General features: G+C 36.7%; 2 protein-coding genes and 1 long non-coding RNA gene across 17 annotated transcripts in view; 1 reads left to right on the top strand and 2 right to left on the bottom strand.

Annotated features, from left to right (window-relative positions):
• Window positions 1-801: 801 nt before the first annotated feature.
• Window positions 802-4450, bottom strand: LOC140625803 (SH3 domain-containing YSC84-like protein 1). Its single transcript, XM_072813403.1, has one exon. The coding sequence runs from the start codon at window positions 2381-2383 to the stop codon at window positions 1355-1357; it is 1029 nt and encodes a 342-aa protein (XP_072669504.1). The 5' UTR covers window positions 2384-4450; the 3' UTR covers window positions 802-1354.
• A 1888-nt stretch (window positions 4451-6338) lies between these two features.
• IKZF2 (IKAROS family zinc finger 2) overlaps window positions 6339-18843 on the bottom strand; it is a 146197-nt gene continuing 133692 nt past the window's right edge. For all 14 annotated transcript variants that reach the window (XM_072813394.1, XM_072813390.1, XM_072813396.1 and 11 more), the window contains 2 exons: window positions 12989-13132; window positions 6339-7296 (listed from right to left, as the gene is read on the bottom strand). In XM_072813394.1, coding sequence (XP_072669495.1) covers window positions 6572-7296; window positions 12989-13132 — 869 coding nt within the window. In that variant the 3' untranslated portion in view covers window positions 6339-6571. The remainder of the gene's footprint in view (window positions 7297-12988; window positions 13133-18843) is intronic.
• Window positions 6668-18843, top strand: part of LOC140625804 (uncharacterized) — an 82318-nt gene continuing 70142 nt past the window's right edge. Inside the window, exons 1-3 of one of the 2 annotated variants that reach the window (XR_012025107.1) lie at window positions 6668-6844; window positions 7424-7558; window positions 10935-12662. This is a non-coding gene — a long non-coding RNA (uncharacterized lncRNA). Of the gene's footprint in view, window positions 6845-7423; window positions 7559-10934; window positions 12663-18843 lie in introns of those variants that run through there. The other variant, XR_012025108.1, reaches the window with a different exon arrangement.

The raw sequence follows: 18843 nt of genomic DNA, 5'->3' as shown, positions 1-18843 counted from the left end.
TTGCAAGTAATACACAATCATGGTAGGAAACCATTTGAGATTATGCTTTGGAGAATAGCAATGTGGTATGACTGTTCAGTTTTGTTTTGTTCAAGGAGAATTAATTACCTGCTTCTTTACATTATTCCATAAAACATTAACAGATTAGGAGACAGGTTCTCAGACTAGTACAACACTAGTCTGTAAATGGAATTCCAAAACAATACTGTATTTTACTGACCAAAAATTCCACTAATAAAGCCTTGTGTGATACTAGAACTTATTCTTCCTTTAAAACAAAACAAAAACACATACCATAATGCAATTCACAGATGAAATTTCCCTCTATGCCATATTTTACTTATGTGATCTTGTAATGATATTCAGAAATACTATCAAACTAATGAGATTAAAATCTTGTCTCAAAGTTTCCTTTACTTTGAACAGATGAGCTGAAATCCTCTGTACTGGAAATTCCTCTGACAGTTTTGCCCTAAGAACACGAAGATGTATTATATAGTACTCAAATTTAAGTGGTTTTTAAAAATACATAATAAAAGTGTTTGTAGAGCTACAACAGCTAACCAACACTCTCTCAATGCATTTTAAAAAGGCACCAATATAAAGAAATCTTACAAGTATTTAATACATTAAATTCAGGATCTTAAGATACCAGTTACTGTATATTTTAATTATTTTTTTTTTTTTTTTTTTTTTTTTTTTTTTTTTTACCATTTAAAAAGCATTTATTTAGGGACAGGAGGCCAGGCCGCCGTAAGCTGACTCTCTTACTAGAAATGAGCACACAACCTCACGCAGAAGAAAAGTTCGCGGGGTCTTGTTTAACGCCGAGGGGCCGAGTTCCTCACCGAGTCTCTGCTATTGCTCTACGTGCACGTTGACGTTTGCAGAAATAAAGATCATTTTTAAGGATCCCTGCTCCGGTTTACCTACAACTAGAGGGATTACTTAATACCTTTGTTAAGCTGATTTCTTCTCCTCTAGTAAGAGATGCACGAATCCACGTACCCACGCCCCCGCCCTCAGGCTCTCAAAGTAAAACACGCGGTTACCGCATCCACAGCCAGTCACCCGTTTAGCGATGCCCGAAAATGAGCCGAAAGGACTGTGACCATAGGAATTGGAGAATGTTGACTATTACATGGCACATGTGATAAAATTAGTACAGAGCATTTAAAGACGTGTAAAGTAACCATCCACAGAGAGGAAAAAAATCTTTTACAGATTGGATAAAAGTTTATAGGGCAAAGAGCAGCATTTTAAAACCTGTTAAACATTGCTTAACTGGATAGTAAACCCCGTCAGTGGTGAAATTAGTGTTTTATGATTCTCAAAGAAGAAAATAATAGGAACTTTAATCCATGGTAACGTAGTTGGCTGGAAAAATGCCAGTTTGACCTCGCAGCTTCCCTTCCCACCAATCAAAGTGTGAATCCGTTTTTGATAGGACTATGATTCTGTCTCCAGCTTGAAAATTCAAATCCCCCGGCTGTTGTCCTTCAAAAGAATATAGTGCCGTCACTTCTATGGGCTGACTCAAATTGCCAACTCTCTCCTGATAGCTGGAAAGTTCAGGGTAGAGCTTGTATTTGTTTCTGTCACCTTGGGAGCCAGAGTTCGGCGGGACTTGCGCAGGTGACGGCTGTGGTCTCGACAGTGGTTTCGGGGGTAACTCTTTAGCAGCCGCCTTCCTCTGCTCCCTGGCCGCTCTCCTTGCGTTGATTCGTTGTCCCTCGTTTTCATACTTCTCGGTAAAGGAATCGAGAATTTCATAAAGATCTTCGGCTTGAGCGGGCCGCGGTACTTCTCCGAATAAAATGTCGTAAGCCCGGATATCTTGACAATAAAATTTTCGATTAGTTTCTTTCCTTTCAATCAAGCAGCTGCCTTCTAAAGATATGCCAGCAAACAGTCCCCTGGACTTGCAGTATGTGAAGACGGCAGCAGGACTCCTTAGGGCCACATTTCCTTCTAAATTCCTTCCCAGGGGCCCAACTGCCACAGTAAAGTTCCCTCCAAGCGTCAGGTTACCGCCTTTTGCGAAAGCTTCAACTGCTCTGTCGTAATTCAGAATTATTACCAAATCTGATACCTCAATTCCTATCTCAAATCCTCCACCAAACCCAGCTATCCCAATGGCGGAGGGCGCAGACCATTCTCCGTGGGGCCTGCGCGCCAGCACCACGCCGCTGCCCCCTCTGGCCGTCACAAGGAAGCCGGCCCGGACCACGGACAGAAGCGCAAGACCTTTGGCTCTAGCGATCACGTGGGCAGGAATGATCTTATCAGGTCCATTTCTGGAAGTTATTTCCGTGAATTCTCTCAGGATTTTAGCAGCCTTTTTTGCTTCTGATTTCAAATTGGAAGGTATAGGATTGTTCATCGCGCCCCGCCGCCGCCGACACCTGCCCGGCTGTATATTTTAATTATTTTGCAGAAACTGGAGGTTTAAAAACATTTCTAAGATAACTCTCATATATACAAACTTCAAATTTACCTCTATTCTTTTTTTCTTTTGCATGTGGGGAATTTTTTTTTTTTTTTTTTTTTGGGTAATCGTATACAGATAGTACTTAACTAAATAATATATAAAATATAACTAAAGATGATATGTAACATATCCCTTTTGGTAAAATGAGTATTTCAAAGTAAAAAAAAAAATTGTAACCAGTACCTTTTTACTGTAAGTTCTGTCTTAAAACTAGGGACATGCAGTTTTTTGTTTGATATTTGCAACCTTTTCTGTTCTTTTTCTACTTTATGGAATCATTTTGGAGACAGGATGAAATAACATTTTGAGAGTAAGTAAAACATAATTTTCATCTAAATGCCTTCACTAATGTATGTTTTGTCAAACCTTTATAACATATATAAAGACTTCATAGTTTTGTGAGGTGTAGAACTGAGACAAAGTAACTATAAAAATAACATCAAGCTCACTAAAATATTCTGGTCTTTGTCCATTTGCCAACAAGTAAAAGTTAATCATTTTTCTTTTCTGTATCTTCCTATTCAAAAGTTATTTGTATTTCTTTCACTTTGGAAGTTATACAGAATCAGCTTGAAAACCTTTTTGTTTGTTTTGATTTCTTCTGAAAGTAGATGGTAAAGACCCAAGGTTTAAGTTTAATAGTTGAACTAAGTTCTAAAGACACGCCAATAACTTCTTTAATATTTCTTAATACAATCTGGTAAATGTCCTAAATTGCTCGGGTATTAACTATAATTTTAACTCTTTATGTGCTCTTGCAACACATGAGGTCACTCTAATTGCTTCTTTTCATGACTTTTCCTTAGAAGAGTGTGTACGTGTATACAAACATACACACACTGTTGCACACATAGAGTTGCTTGTATGTATGCAGAAAAGGCATTCCCTACTCCGTAGCCGAATCTAAATCCTGGTCTCTCATTCTCCAATTTTGTCCCTCCAGAAAATTCTCAACGGAATGTTTTAACAACTTGAAATCTCTTCCAATCTGCTTAATGGTTATTTTCACTGTTCTAAAAAGCCAGATTAGAATGGCTTTTTAAAAGTGATTGACCACTATTAGAGAGAGGCAGCACACATCTCCAACAGGAGCTGTAGATCATTTTCTCGGCAAAATTAGGGCAAAGCAATGTGATGAATTTCTGAATTTTTGCCAGACTAGAAAAGAGAGGCTAACCCATTTTCATGCCCCCTCAAGTACTCTGTAATGTGAAATCTCACCTAAATAAACCGGGCATATAACTGTTATGTAAAACTTGATTTATTTGGTGTCTGACTCTCATATTTATTTTTAGGCCCTAACAACTTGCCTATTTCCTTTCTTGAAGAAGGAGGCATGCAAATATAGCCATTCAGAATTTCCCAGAAAGCACTGTGCCCACAAGAATTCATTCTAACCTGCACATTTGAATTGACCTCGTCCTCATTTGTCTCTGCCACACCCTGAGCCATCGTTACCTCTTTCTGTTCCTTATATCATGAAGCTAAGAAAGTACAAGCATACACTTGTAGCAAATACACTCTCACAAATATTAAGTCCCTTCAATACAATAAATTTCCAAAGAGATGAAATGAAAAGAGGAGGGTATATTAGTACTGTCTTCATGGGGGTACTACACAACTCTTTAGGTCCACCTAAAATTCAGCTTCATCCCAGGACAGTTGGGTACATGATTGTTCATACACTGGAAAAAACAAACAGTGAACAGGAAGAAAATTCATTGGTGATGCCAGCAGAAATCCACACACAGCCAAAGTTATGAACACATTATCTGCCATCCAAATGTTTCCTTAAATTGCAGTAAAACACAAAATCAGTAACCTTAAATTATTTACCTTCCTCCAAAAAGGAAAAAAATATATAAAATTCCAATTTTCTTCTTGAGTGGTTAGGGTAGGGGCAGTTAAGGGAGTCTCAAAACATGCTTTAGATAAATTGTATGTTCACGATGTACCAAAGCATGCGGGGGGGTGGGGGGGGGGAAACCAGTTGACATTCTATTTAAAATATTTCACGTTTCTGTTTTGGTGCATTCTCTTAGATTTAAAGGAACAGTTTGGACATTTCTCCAAAAATAATTACAAGAGGGGCCAGTAAAGGACAGTTGAGTTATAATCATTGTTGCCTCGCTCTAGCTGTGTTAGTGCTTGGAAGTTGCTTAAATCAGCAGATGATAAATGAGAAAATAAGTGAAGGGCAGTATTGGGGCCATGTTTACTTCTCTGTCCATAGGTCTCTCATCTTGCTAGTTCTCACATCATCTGTATTAAGAAACATAGTTGTACCATCCTATTGAATGATTCTTTTTTAGAGCAGTTATCAGTTACTGCTTAACAGAATCAGTAATCATAAATGGCTACCAGATAATCCAGGCATGGACAGGCCTGTCCTCCCTCAACACAAGCTGCAAGTTCTGCACCCAAGTATATCTCCCCAAAATGACAGATCTCATTTGGTTCCTTCCCTCTAATGCTGCTGGACTGCAGAGAAAAAACAGCACCCTTATAAATGAAATAAAAAATTTGCACATGAAAAATGGTGACATATGTACAGATAAAGAAGAGAAAGTTTTTACTAAGGGATTGAGATTCATTTCTGACAGGGATTTATAAATAGTTGAATGTTTTCAAGATAGAGAAAAATGTGCAGGACATGGTGACTTTCACTTGGAGGTTAGGTTACTAGACTCCAAGAAGGGTAAAAATAAGCTTTGTTTTTTGTTTATCTGTAGTCTAATGTACAGGTTACAAAGAAGTTCCCCTTTCCTTGCACCAAAAGTGGTAATATTATTATTATTGAAGAAATACTAGAATAAATAGCCCTAATTCCACAACTTATGGGGTTCAAGTTACCCATTCAAGTTGAATTAGTAATTGCTCCAAGATTTGGAAAGCAAAAACCTCAAACAAGATTTTTATGATCTTCCACTTAAATAGTAAAAGATGATGGACTATGGATAGAACACTGGGTGGTCACAGCTTGAAAAAAAAAACAGTGAAAAGAGACATACCAGAAAAGAGATTTCTGAGTGGGTCCCTCCCCCCCCCCCCCACTGTTAGCCTAATTATATTTTTCTGCTGACTGGTTAACACTGATTAAATGCTGATAAAGTGACAATCGTAAGCATACTTTTAGAAACAAATACGCAAACTATGCTGCCATCACATTACAATTTTAAAAGAAAACTTCCCAAACAAATTTATGAAAAGTAGAGGTCCTTTCTGGAAACTACTGACTGCCTCTTAGCCACTCTTAGACCATATGTTATTCTTAAGACTAGATAAAAATACTATTCATTAAAGGTGTTAAAAGTAAGGCTGCCAGGGTGTCTATAAAATGCCAGTCATCAAAACTATGGAAAACAGTGCTTAAGTTTAGAAAAATAAGATCATAGGACCTCAGATGTATTGTAGGTGTCCTTAACTACCTGTAGTTTAAAAGTTTTGCTATATGGTACAGTGTACAGCATACCGTATTATAAATTCCACTGGGGAAGTAAACATAGAACCCATAACAACTCATCCAAGGAGTTATCACTGAAAGTAACAATGTTTGTGTTCCATGATCTCTAGAGGGGAAAAAAAAAAAAAAACAAAACAGTTTACATTTTGAAACAAATTCTTCCTTGAAGGGTAAAATTACTTATGCCACTTTAAACTGTGAAAGTTCTACCCAGAATACTCTAAACTTTCCTGCCTTCAACCATAATCCTGAACATCAGTGGCAAATTAGAATCTCTCAGGTGAATCAAGTGATTTTTTTTTTTTCCAAAGCATGATATACCTTGTATTTATGCATGGCAGAAATGGAACTGCTCTTAAATTCCCACAAAATAAACAAGCCAAGTTTATCAAGAAATAATATCTCCTGTCCCTTCGCTCTTCTGTTTTTTTTCCTTATTGTAATTAGGCAGAGCAAATGACACTGCGTCCACAAAATAAGAATTAATGACAGTAATAATATTAAACAAACAAAAAAAAAGGTATGTCAACATCTGAGGGAAGGTGGGATTTGTAAGTGCAGTATTTCTTCATGTGCAGTTTGTTACTTCATAGGGGTCCCCTTTGGAATGAAAAGGCCTAGTGGAATGTGTGCTCCCCTCGAACAATGTGTGATGAAAACTCGTAACGGTCCTGGCTTCTGTAGCCACAGATGTTGCATTCCAGTGGGTCCCGGTAGCCATGGCAACCCATGTGAATGGTGTACATGACATGGTCTAGGAAAAGGACTCGGCAGTGCTCACACTTGAAGGCCCTAATCTGTTCTCCTTCTCCATTGAAGACCTTGTAGATGTCTTTCAGAGAGCCCTTAGGAGCCTTGGTGGTATCCAAAGCCTTGACATCCTCCTTCATGTAAGCTGGGCTTTGTTTCCTCTTGGGATTTAAGGCAGGGTTTCCTTGGTAGGACTGGTGGTCATCATGGCTGCTTTCTGAGTCAGTAGAATCCAGGCAGCTATTGCTGGGAGAGGCCTCTCTTTCCTGGGGCCGACTCTTTGGTCTGATGAGAGAGAGAGGACCATCCATGTTGTTTTCATGACTATCGGAGGTTTCCCTGCTAATGGGTCTTTCTATCCTATTTGGATGATAGACCTGAGAATAAGCTGAGCTTATAACTGGGGCCACCTCAGCGATTGTGCTTGGCGGGTGCTGCATCAGTGGGTGAAGGGCCTCAGCTCCAAGGTAGGTGATTGCATTGTTGATGGCTTGGTCCATCATATGAGACTGCATTAGCTCAGCCTCCTTCTCATATGTTAAGTTCATATCAAAGTGAATGTCTGGGTAGCTGAATCGCATGAGCTTTTCCCCTGAAAGGGGGAGGGTGAGAAAAGTAAAAAACAAACAAAATACAACAAAATTAGTGATTGGATTAAAATATAAATGTACAAAGTTAATCGTCTCCATTTTCTATAATATGATAATCTTATTCTTTAGATCAAGCATTTGGGCTCTTTAATTCTGCTGAGACTCACAAATACTCTCAACCTGCAAAGAGGATTAGTAATAAGAATTTCACAAGCCATTTGCACTTGTTTTAATGCCATCATGAAAATGCATCTAGCCTGAAAGGTATGATTGAGTGTGTTATCTTACTTTCATTCTCAATTAAAATTTCCACTTGTCTGGAGCTTAGCGACTATAGGCGAAAGAAGAAATACCAGGTGAAAATAAGTCAGAGACTATGTCTATTTTGCTATTTTAGACATCAGTGACCAAGCTATAGAGATCACAAAAGCAAGAGTGATCTGATTATAACATCTGTCACCTTGGTGTTATATAGGGTTAATCTGGATGATTTAAAGGCTATATTAGAAAAAAATATATATAGAGCTGGTATATGTCACCGTGGAGAATTCAAAAACATCACCATTAAAATACTGTTAAAAGATGTATTGTTTTGGGGCAGCTGGGTGGCTCAGTCAGTTAAGCATCTGACTCTTGATTTTGGCTCAGCTCATGATCTCAGGGTAGTGAGACTGAGCCCCGGGCTGGGCTCTATGCTGGGTGTGGAGCCTGCCTGAGATTCTCTCTCCGCCTCGCCCTCTTGTCTCCCCTGCCTCCACCACCCACTCGCATGCTCTCTCTCTTCCCCTTTCCCCACCAAAAAAGTTGTATAGTTTGATAAATGGAATGAAATTTAGGACTGTTTAAATATAGGAGTTATTACCAAAGGTAGTTTATTTATAAACTTAGAAGATACTGTTTTGTTGTTTTGCTTCTTGAAATGGAGAATTAATCATTTTTACCTCAGCCCTGCCTTATTCAGTCATATGGGTAGTGGTGCTGGTATGTACACCCATTGTTAATTTCCTATATTTTTTCTTGATTGAAGAATTTTTGTGGTTTTCCCTTTAATATTTACTTCAACAAATTTATATTTTACTCTAAGATAGTATTTAACCATGAAAAAATTCTGTGCATAAAACTGGAGAAGTAACTTTAATTTTTCTCTTTTAAATATTGCCAGCTTTAGACAGCATATTTTATCTTTTTAAAATTCTGCCACTAAAACAATGACGTATCCTACTAATTGCCTGGTTAGTTTGAGAGGTAAATCTCACAGATAAAAACTTCTTAAAATATATGTGAACTTCCTATAAATGTTTAGTATGTTATAGATGGATGCCTAATTTGTAATGTTGATTAAAAAAATGCTGATCCACAGAACTGCATTCTGGAAAAGCACTTTCAAGTAGCTAGTATTATTTCAGGTTTGAAGAGAGGTCCCCAAAGTGAATCAGGGTAATGATCAGAGTAATGAAAATGTAAGAAGAAAAAAAAGATGAGACCTTACCGCATGGCATCCAATTTAAGATATTACAATGTTAAGAGTTTAAAAGTTGAGCTAGACAAACCTAATCTATATTCTCAAAGAGCTGACACTTTAGCAGGAGTTGTAGCGATTTAGGGATCATTATTACTACAGTGTTATATATGCTATGAGGTCAAATAAAAGGAATACATAATTAGGGGAGTAAAAGACGACTTCTTGAAGAAAGTGGCATCTGAGATAAAAACGTGATGACAAATATTAGCCAAGTAAAGGAATGCAGAGGTGGAGCAGCTGGTAGGAAGGCTTAGAGGCAAGAGGGCATGACTTGTTCAAGGGATTACTTACATTTCAGTATATAGCTGAGAGTGGAAATAGATGAGAAAGATGGAGAAGATAATAACAGGGCTCAGTCAACAGCTAAGGAATTTGAATTTTATCCTGAGGGCAATAAGGATTAAAAGGGTTAAACAGGGAAGTGACTTAACTAGATCTTTATTTATCAAGACGGTGTAGGAAGTTATTGATATAAATATCATGGTGGTCTGAATTAGTATAGTGGCAGCAGAAATGGAGAAAATTGGCTGGAATGGAGAGAAATTTAGAAAATATAGTTTGTAGAGTTTGGTGATTATCTAGACCTAGATAAAAAGAAGAAAGATGTGAGAAAAAGAAAGAAGTTAAATATGGAACTCAGGTTTCTGGCCTGGGAAACTTAGTGGATGGCAATGATAAAAGATGATGAGTTCAGGCTGGGAAAGACGGAATAATAGTCATGGTCCAGGAACTACCAAAATACAGTCTCAAATTTCGGAGAGACTTGGGCTTGAGATATAGGTATGTAAGTCACAGTTGATAGAAAGTAACTTTTAAAGCCACGAGAATTGAAGATCTGACCCAAGCATAGGTACAGTGTGAAGAAGAGGAGTAAAAAATAGAAACTGAAAGAACACCAGGATTTTTATGCCTGCCCAGAGACCAAGGCAAGTTGGATTCCTGCACGGGGCCCCATGTTTACAGTCTTTTGTTCCTCATGGAATGAGGACTGTGTCTAGCCAAGGGAGTGTGCCCGTCTGGAGATTACTCCCTAGACCATACCCTGGATACCCAGAACCCCCGAATTCCTTGCCGAATGGCACAATTGGTGCTCTCGGTACGTACACAGCCCTGAGGAGTGACCAACACACTACTCTCTATGTGCTCTGTGGGGTACAATGTGAAAAGATCTTGGTGTGCAGGCTGAGTGTCTACAGTTGTGTGCATGAGGCCCCTTTTGGTGCTAGACAGAACCAGAAGTGGATCTAAGAGAGAGGCTGGGCTGCAGGTCAGGTGGTAGTTCTACTCATGCTGTCAAGGTCTGGTGATTCTGTAATTGAACTCAATTTTCTAAGTTAGATAGATAGAACACCATAGTTTTTCAGCTTGATTTAAAATAAATATTTAGGCACAGGAATGGAGGACTCATTAGCACTTTTGCTCCATTTGCATAACTGTTAACTATTAAGTCTTCAGACTTAGAAGACTTACAAGGGGCAGAGAAGCTGGAAGAAATGCAGGAGAGATCAATGTCATGGACACCAAGGAAAGAAGTGTTTCAAAAGGAATGAATTATTCAAGAGTGGCAAATGCTCTCTAGGAGTTGTGTAAGATAGTCTATAAAGGATCCACTTGCACGTGGCACTATGAAAACTAGTGGTGACCTCAATGAGAATAATTTCTGTGGAGCATGGGGAAGAAAGCCAGGTTGCATAGACTAGGGAATGAGTAGGAAGAAAGAAAGTATGGAGAGCAAGCATAGAGAACTCTTTCAACAACTCCATTTTTGAAGAGTAGGAAAAAGCAGGCAGTAGCTGGAAGGAGACTTGGGTTCGAGGGAAGATTTTTTGGGGGATGAGAACTTATCATATTAAATACAAAAAGGAAAATGTCAAGAGAGGGGAGAGGTTGAAAAAATGAGTGAGAAAAAGGAATAATAATGTAAGATATTTGGGAAGCTGAGATAGAAGAATTCCAGAACACAAAAAAGACGACTTAACCTTAATTACAAAGAGGGATATTCTTTTATTGAAACAAAGAGGGGAAAAAAAGTATTCATATAAATCATATAAATGCACATAATCTTTATAAGATTGGTTATATTATATTGAAATCATTTCAACTGATTTTATTCCCTAGAAGCTGAGATATAATACCATCAAGGAGTGATACACTATGTTTGTGGAGAATGAAGAAATGTTGAAATGGCTATAGGGTTGGGTGGGAGAGAGGACTTTCAAGGATGGAGTAAAGGAGGACTGCTACATATATGGATGGAACAACTGATATTTCAGATCACTTATTCATTGATGAATAGTGCCACCAATTTTAGGGCTGCAAGATTTTCTTTGCGAGTACTAGCAGTCCTGTAGACATGGGAAAGATGCTCCTCTGCTTTCACCAGAGGGTAGAATTTCATCAGAAGGTGATAGAAAGGCAACAAAGTAAAAGAATCAATAATGTTGTCAAAAGAGTGTCAAAAGTGATTAACCATGGAATCTAAGCTGGATAAGAAAAAGAGAAGAGGACACAAAAAGATATGTAGAAAGTTCAGTGATCATTGGTCTGGAAGGCTTGATAAGGTCGAAGAACAGTATTTGAGGAATATGGTAAAAAGGAATTTATAGTAAGTATGGAATGATGAAATTTTCATTTCAAAAACATCATAGAGATGGTGTGTGTTTTTCACATATTAATAGAAAGGATAATTCAAATAAAAAATACCATAAATTCCAAATAAAAATCTAATGTTATTATTTTATTTTTTCTTTTAAATTTTTTAAAATCAAAATGTAATTTAAGAAAATCTGTCCCTCTTTACTAAAGAATTGAGACTAGTATCCCCAAGTCATAGGAAAAATAAAAATATTACAAAGAATAAGATTAAATAGATTCAGAAGACATAAAGACATATTTTCACAACAACACTAGTATTGGTTTAAAGGACATAAATCATTTAATGGATACCCATCAAAATTGCTCAATTTAAAAAATAGATGAAATGGCAATTAAAAAATAGTTATTTATAAAAAGGAAGAGAGAAGGACAGAAAGAAAAGTTACTTAGGGCCCAAGGCAGGCCTTTGAGTATTCTTTCTGGGGCTTTAAATCGACCTAGGATCAACTAGGTGATCCCTTAGGGCTATTCTCTGGCCTTTTTTTTTCAATGAGCTGTCAATAAATCTCTTCAGCTTGTCTTAAAATGATATTTTGGTGATTTGTTAGTTCTTCAATTTTAGATTGGAAGGAAATATTCTCTAAGTGATTACTGGAGTAAAAGAATTTTATTAGCCTTCCCTCCCTGAAATAACCAGAGAATATTTTCTCCCAGTCACCACTCAACCAAAGAAGGATGTTCCACAATACTCTTTGACACTAGAATGTGAGAATCTATTTGAAAATCTTTCTCTTCTAATTTTTACCCTATATAAAGACTGATATATTATATATATAATTAATGGCAATTCCTTATATGGAGTCACCATTTTTATATATTCTTTAAAAATTGGATGATTTTTGCATCCTCAGAAACACTTGATGATTTACAGTGTACGGAATGATGCCAACTCTGAGTGTATTAAAGAATATTTAAGGGCTTGGAAATGAAAAAGAAAAGTCTAAAAAATAAAAGTTTAAGTACATCATATATAATCTTTTTGTTTCAAAATCATAAGCCGGATGAAAACAAAGATCCAAATATGAAAGACAGATCCAGGAATGAAAACCCTTTAATGAGGGTTGCTGCATTATTTTGGGGTAAAAGATTTCTCTTAATTCTAGACCAAATAGCAAAACCATTAATATCACGTAAAGAAAATAGTTTAAAGACTAATGAAAGCTGCAAAACAGATTACAAAGCTGGCTTATAGATGACACCATTTTCCCTAAGTATTTTTATTTTGTAAATAAATGAATATTTTATTTTATATACTGTATATATAATTTCATTTTGAGATAATAACTTCTATCAGTTTTTTGTTTCCTAGGCCCACATACCTAAGGGTGTGTGTGTGTGTGTGTGTGTGTGTGTGTATAACTGTGTTACATATGGAACAGCATAAAGTAGAAATGAATAATGGACAAAGAGATGGGTATCTATCTCTTGAACTGAAATATACCATCTGTATTTCATGGGAACATACCTCTGCCCATTGAAACCACTTTTTAAGAAGTAAAATCATTTGTAGCGCTTACCCACAAACTTTTGTGGAGTGGAGCTTTTACGTTTTCCCATATTCCCTGTGAGCTTCTCTATGACAGCAGGTCTCTCAAAAGGCACCAGAGAAATATTGTTGTCCATGATAGGCTCTTGTTCCTTACAATCTTCCATAGGAGGTACTATATAAAACCATACAAAAAAATGCAATCTGATAATTTCTTCAACATTTTATTAAAAGATACAAAGCTGGATTTGCCAACTCAATATGTATTAAACATAAGCTAGTATGCTTGAATAAAAGTAAAAAGAATAATGTTTAGTGTTAGAGTACACTCTCTAAGTTTACACACACACACAGGATTTGTTTTTATCTGAGTCATTCTCAGATCAATGACACAAACTGTTGGCCACTACTGGTGGCAAACATGTTCATCTTGTTTCTCATCTTACTCCTCTGAAAGTGTTTTTAACGTTGATTAAAATCAATACCACTTTAAGACTGCACTATTTTCAAGGCTTTGGAGTTTATTTTTCTAAAACAATTTAAGCAAGTCAACTTGTTTTGAAGGAAAGCTTAAATAGGCACACAGAATAACAGCACGATATTTAACCAGGTTTTCTTTTTTTTCACCCGTGTATTTTCCTGTAGCAGATTTTCTATTGATGAGCTGAGTGAGCTGCTAGCCCTATTGGCAGTAGATAAATACCTGCACAAAGCAGCCTTCATGAAGGGGCTTCAATTCTGAACATGCCTACACATAGTAAACTGTGGCCGCTTTATGATTGTAATTTATTTTAAAAAGAGCTCTTCAGCAGGATAAAAAGAAACCATTTCCAAAATGGCATATTTGCTCACTAAACTACTGCTCTAATTCATTTGACATAAACTCTCCAAAGCTGCTCCCTCCTCATCCCATTTGTCTAAATTGCTATGGGCTAACAGATTAGCTCAGAGATATTATTGACACGAGATATTGAAATTCATAATATAAACAAAGAACTTACAAAAGTTTTTGAGTAAAAATACTGTCAAAGGATGTTTAAGGATACAGTAACATCTGAGACAGGTGAAATCAATGACTGAAGACAATGTTCACAGGAAAGACCATAAACTTATTCTTGATTATCATTGCTTTCTCTAAAATACCTGCACCAGTAGTGCTAGGAAGCCTAAAGGTTTCATATCTTAGAATATCTTTACTTGTTCAGCATATACTGTAAAACGATTTATTCTGCACCTTTCATTTGTAAAGGATAGTTTCACTGTGTACAACACAATACATTCTCGTCTAGAAGGGCGGACACTAAAATAAAACGAGAAAGCAAGAGATGAAAGTTAAAAAAATCCAGTGCACAATTCAGGTGACCTACTTAATAACCAATACAGGTTGCTGATTTTGAAGAAATGAAAAATGGCAACAGAAAAATGTTTTCCTAATTTGGACATGTTTAAAGAAATTGATATTCAATCTAAGTCTTGGGTTGACGTAGAGTCTACTGGATGGGCCAGAAAAATTTACTTTTCAATCTCTGTAAGATATGGCTACGATTGACAAGGGATTCTACAATTGCTGGATGTTGATCTGGAAGGAAGTTAGGAGCTTCAGAAACAAGGAAAAACACTCAGGTCATTTTCCATAATGATAAAAATCCATGATAATAGCAAGTGGAAAAAAATATATGTATGTATTATATAAAACATTATGTCCTCTTTCAGCAACAACTAAAATAAAAACAAGTACTTGAAAAGCAAAGAAAGGCTGCCCAAACGAAAAATTCAAACAAGGGTGGCCAGGAGGACAGAATGCCAGTGGAGAGTGGATGTGGTTGGGAACCATTAATTAGATTATTGTCAAAATCTTAACTTTTGTTTTGGGTGGTGGATTTATAGGCACTTACTACATTATTAAACCTAACTAAAAGCTAAAAAACAGGTCATATATGGACCGGAGATGAAAATATGTCACAAACCAGGATCTAAAATGAAAGAAGGAAAGAAAAAAAGGTTTGTTGTTGTAAATTTTGCTAAAAAACAGCTAAACTGGTTAACGGGGTTTGCCCCCAAATTGAATATATTAATTAGTTTTGAAATGAGTAGTCTAAAACTTGGCAGTTTTGCTCTAAGTCTAACCTTGAATTTTCATATTTGCACACATTTGACACTCAAAACGAAACCTGGGTGTGCGAACTGTCCCACACCACATCCACCTCAATTCAGATGGTTTGTCCCAAGTTCAATGAAGCTCATGTGAACTGAAAACAATGACTTTGTCAGAGCTTTGGTCTTATTTCTATTTTATATCAGCCCTTCACATATCAAATATTAATCCTGTTTCTACTGTATCAGCAATAATAACTGATACACACCATGTGCTAAGTACTGTTTTAAGACACGGTTTGATAATTCATTTAATCTTTTCAATAACCCCCCTTGAGATAAGTACCATCTCCATTTTACTGATAGGGCAACAAAACCCCAGAGATTCCTTGGGGTTTATATCTAGTTAGTAGGGAATAATAGGAGTTGAACCTAGGTGGTCTGGCTCTAGAGCCTTTGCCCTTAGTCTTTATGCTACACTATTCTTTTGGGGACATGATTTGAGTGTTGAGTTTTCATAAACAAGTTTGACATATTTTTAAGGTCTACCATTGGAAAGAGATCTGATATATTTTCTCAATTACATAACTAATTTGAATTTTTTTTTCTTTGTTTGGGCTTAAAACAAGTTTTTAAGTTAATAACACCTCAGTCATATAGAGATTTATCTAGGCTAAGAAAATATAAACTAATTTTACTTGTTAAAGCAAACTTCATCATCAAATACCTTCCTTGACCATATTTTTGAAATTATAACCAAGATAAAAATAATTTATACCCATTCTATTATCTCATCACATTGATAAATCTTTTAAAGACAGAAGCATCTAAGAGTGTTCCCAACAGATATTTTTACCAAGTCGTTCACTCAGAAATCAAAATCTAAGAATATAAGGGTCTGAAGGACCTAGATTAGGTCATACGTCTACCCCCTGGCCAGGAGAGGGCTGGGAACCTAACCTGACAGTCCTGACATGGCTTCATACAATGGGAGAGTTATTTAAAGTAAAACAGAAATTTTGTTATCAAAAGAAGGTATATATAAGGCAGGCAAAAATAATGGATGTCTTCTACATTGTCATAAATTCTCTCCATGTCGCCAAATATAAGAACAAAAATCAGTTCTCTTATTTTCTTGACAACATCTGATGGTACCAATACTTGCTTGCTTTGTCTTCTGTGAGATCACTCTTCCCATTCCCTGCTTGTACTCATCTTCATAGGTCTTTTTTTTTCCCTTTTTTTCTTCCTGGTATCTTCTTGCCTTCTAGATGTCTCACTCTATAGTTAGCCATATAACTTTAGAAAATTTCAGGCTTCTACCTATATAATGATGGCTCCCAAATATATATTTCCTACCAGACAACTCTTGAAAACTTGAGATTTATATATTCAACTTCCTCTCAGACAGTTTCACTTGGCAGTTCAGTCTCTCACAAGTGCCTAAAAGATAATGTGTTCAAAAACTGAAATCTTGGGAACTCTGGGTGGCTCAGTAGTTGAGCGTCTGCCTTTGGCTGAGGTTGTGATCCTGGGGTCATGGGATCAAGTCCCACATTGAGGAGCCTGCTGAGCCATTTGCCTATGTCTCTGCCTCTCTCTGTGTGTCTCTCATAAATAACTTTAAAAACCTTAAAAAACTTGAGATCTCCATTTCCCACCTCAAACTTTCTCCTGTTTTCCTAATTACCATCTTCATGAATGGCACCACTATCTGCATGGTCATCCATGCTAAATACCTGTGACAAATGCTAGGTTTCTTCCTTTCACCCAGTCTCCTTTCCCTTCTCTCTACTGCCTCCTCCTCATATACACACATGGAGGTACTATGTAGTTTAGGCTCTACATGTGCAGTTGCCCTCAATTTTTAACTGTATATTCCAGGTTACTAAGCCCAACTTGACCAACCAGGAGGTTGTTGCAATGTCTACTTGCCTCTGGCTTACTCTTCTGATTGATGTCCTATATCTCTAGCAATTAAATGTTAATCCACAATTATTTTTTAGGATAAAGTACAAAATTCTTTGCTTAGCACAAATGGCCCTTGATATTCTGTTCACAGACTATTCTCTGACTTATTACCTTCCAATTTCCTTTGCCCTTACAAACTGTGCTCTAATTATACACATTTACTTGTAGGTCCTTAGGTCACCATGCTCTTTAGGCTTCTGTTTCTTCACAAGTGCTATTCTCTCTGCATAAAAGACACTTCCATTTATTTAGCTGGCTGTCTTGCCTTTCAAAACTCCACTCACATAATTTTCCCCAGAAATTCCTGTTGGATCCCTAGAGTCTGATTCGGACATCTATCCCAAATGCCCCTATAAAGCTTGTCCGACAGTGTTCTGTTGGTTTACTGGTCTATTTCTTCCAGGAGGTGGTAAGCAACCTTACCAACATCATTTTATTTTTGTCTCTAGTACCTTTTATGATGTGAGACAAATATAATATTTAATGTATTTTTACTGAATGACTTCATGAAGGAAATAATGTTACCCAATGGAAACAAGTTGAGAAAGTTTACTAGAGTTTATAGGTTTTCAATTGTGTCCCCAATCTTGCAATAAAGAACTTCCCTTTCTCAAATAATTCAAAGCACAAACTTAAGACTATATATTCTTGTTTTAAAGCTGCTATCTTTTGGTTCATGCTTTCATTTTTGTCTTCCGGCAAGGGGGAGAAAGCTAATTACATACTTTGGTGTTTAAACTTTTTTCTTCCAGCTAAACAAACTTGAAAAAGGAGTATATCTTCAAATAAGATCATTTGCCATAAAATTCATTATTATTATCTTTATTTCCCAAACTACAAGTCATGCATTTTCTTTTTCCCTCAAACTCAAAAATTTTTTATTCTACCTCTTAAATATGTCTTAATTGTTTCATTCTGTTCTCTTCTTCTGCTACTGCCTTCTCATCTTTTTCTTGGCATTCTCACTTCCAGTCTCTCCTCACACCTCGGTCAGGCATCTCTCCTATATTGTACACTGGTGACATTTTTCTTTATAAGACACAAATTGGATTACCCCAATGGAATTCAAACATTGGATTGGCATAAAAGGCTCCATTTTTGCATTACAACCAATTATGTCAGTCTCATTTCCTACCATTTCTTTAACTCCAAGTATGTTCAATGTACAGGAACTGCTAATGTTCTTTTATACCTCCAAGTGTTAGCCTGTGGCAATTGCTCTGCCTGGAACATACATTTTCTGTGAATCTAATTTGTGCAATTTTCCTCAACTCCATGTACGAATCAAACACTTCATGTGTAAAAAGCTTTCCTTGATTTTTCTAGACAGAGTTAGGTCAGCTCTGCATTTGTGCTCCTGGAGAAGTGTGTATATGTCTTTATTAGAGCATTTGCTTCATTTTATTCATCTTTAAAGTACACATTCCTTACTAGACCATAAATGTAAGAAAGAAATTGTGTCCATTTATCTTTATATGCCCAGAATATTTTGTAGAAATTGGCACATAGCAAACCCTCCATACCTGTTCTCTGAATGAAGCAAAAGAATACCTCTTTGACTTCAGACATTCCCTTCTCTAGAAGAGCCACATGGGGAAGAACATGCTTTAGGAAAGAGAGGCTAGGAGACATAACTATGTCAGATATGAACAAAAAAGGAATAACAATTGCAAAGAGCTAATGGTGACCACAATGATGGCAACCCCTACCCTCTACCACTAAAATAAAGCTAAGAAAAATAGGCAAGATAGAGTAGGATAGTAAGAGAGGAAAGGAAATAAATATGAATTTCACTATGGCTGTCTTTAAAAGGAGACACAT

Source organism: Canis lupus, chromosome 36 (assembly GCF_048164855.1).
Source record: "Canis lupus baileyi chromosome 36, mCanLup2.hap1, whole genome shotgun sequence".
Lineage (NCBI taxonomy): Eukaryota > Metazoa > Chordata > Mammalia > Carnivora > Canidae > Canis > Canis lupus.
This window is presented reverse-complemented; position numbering and strand designations above follow the sequence as displayed.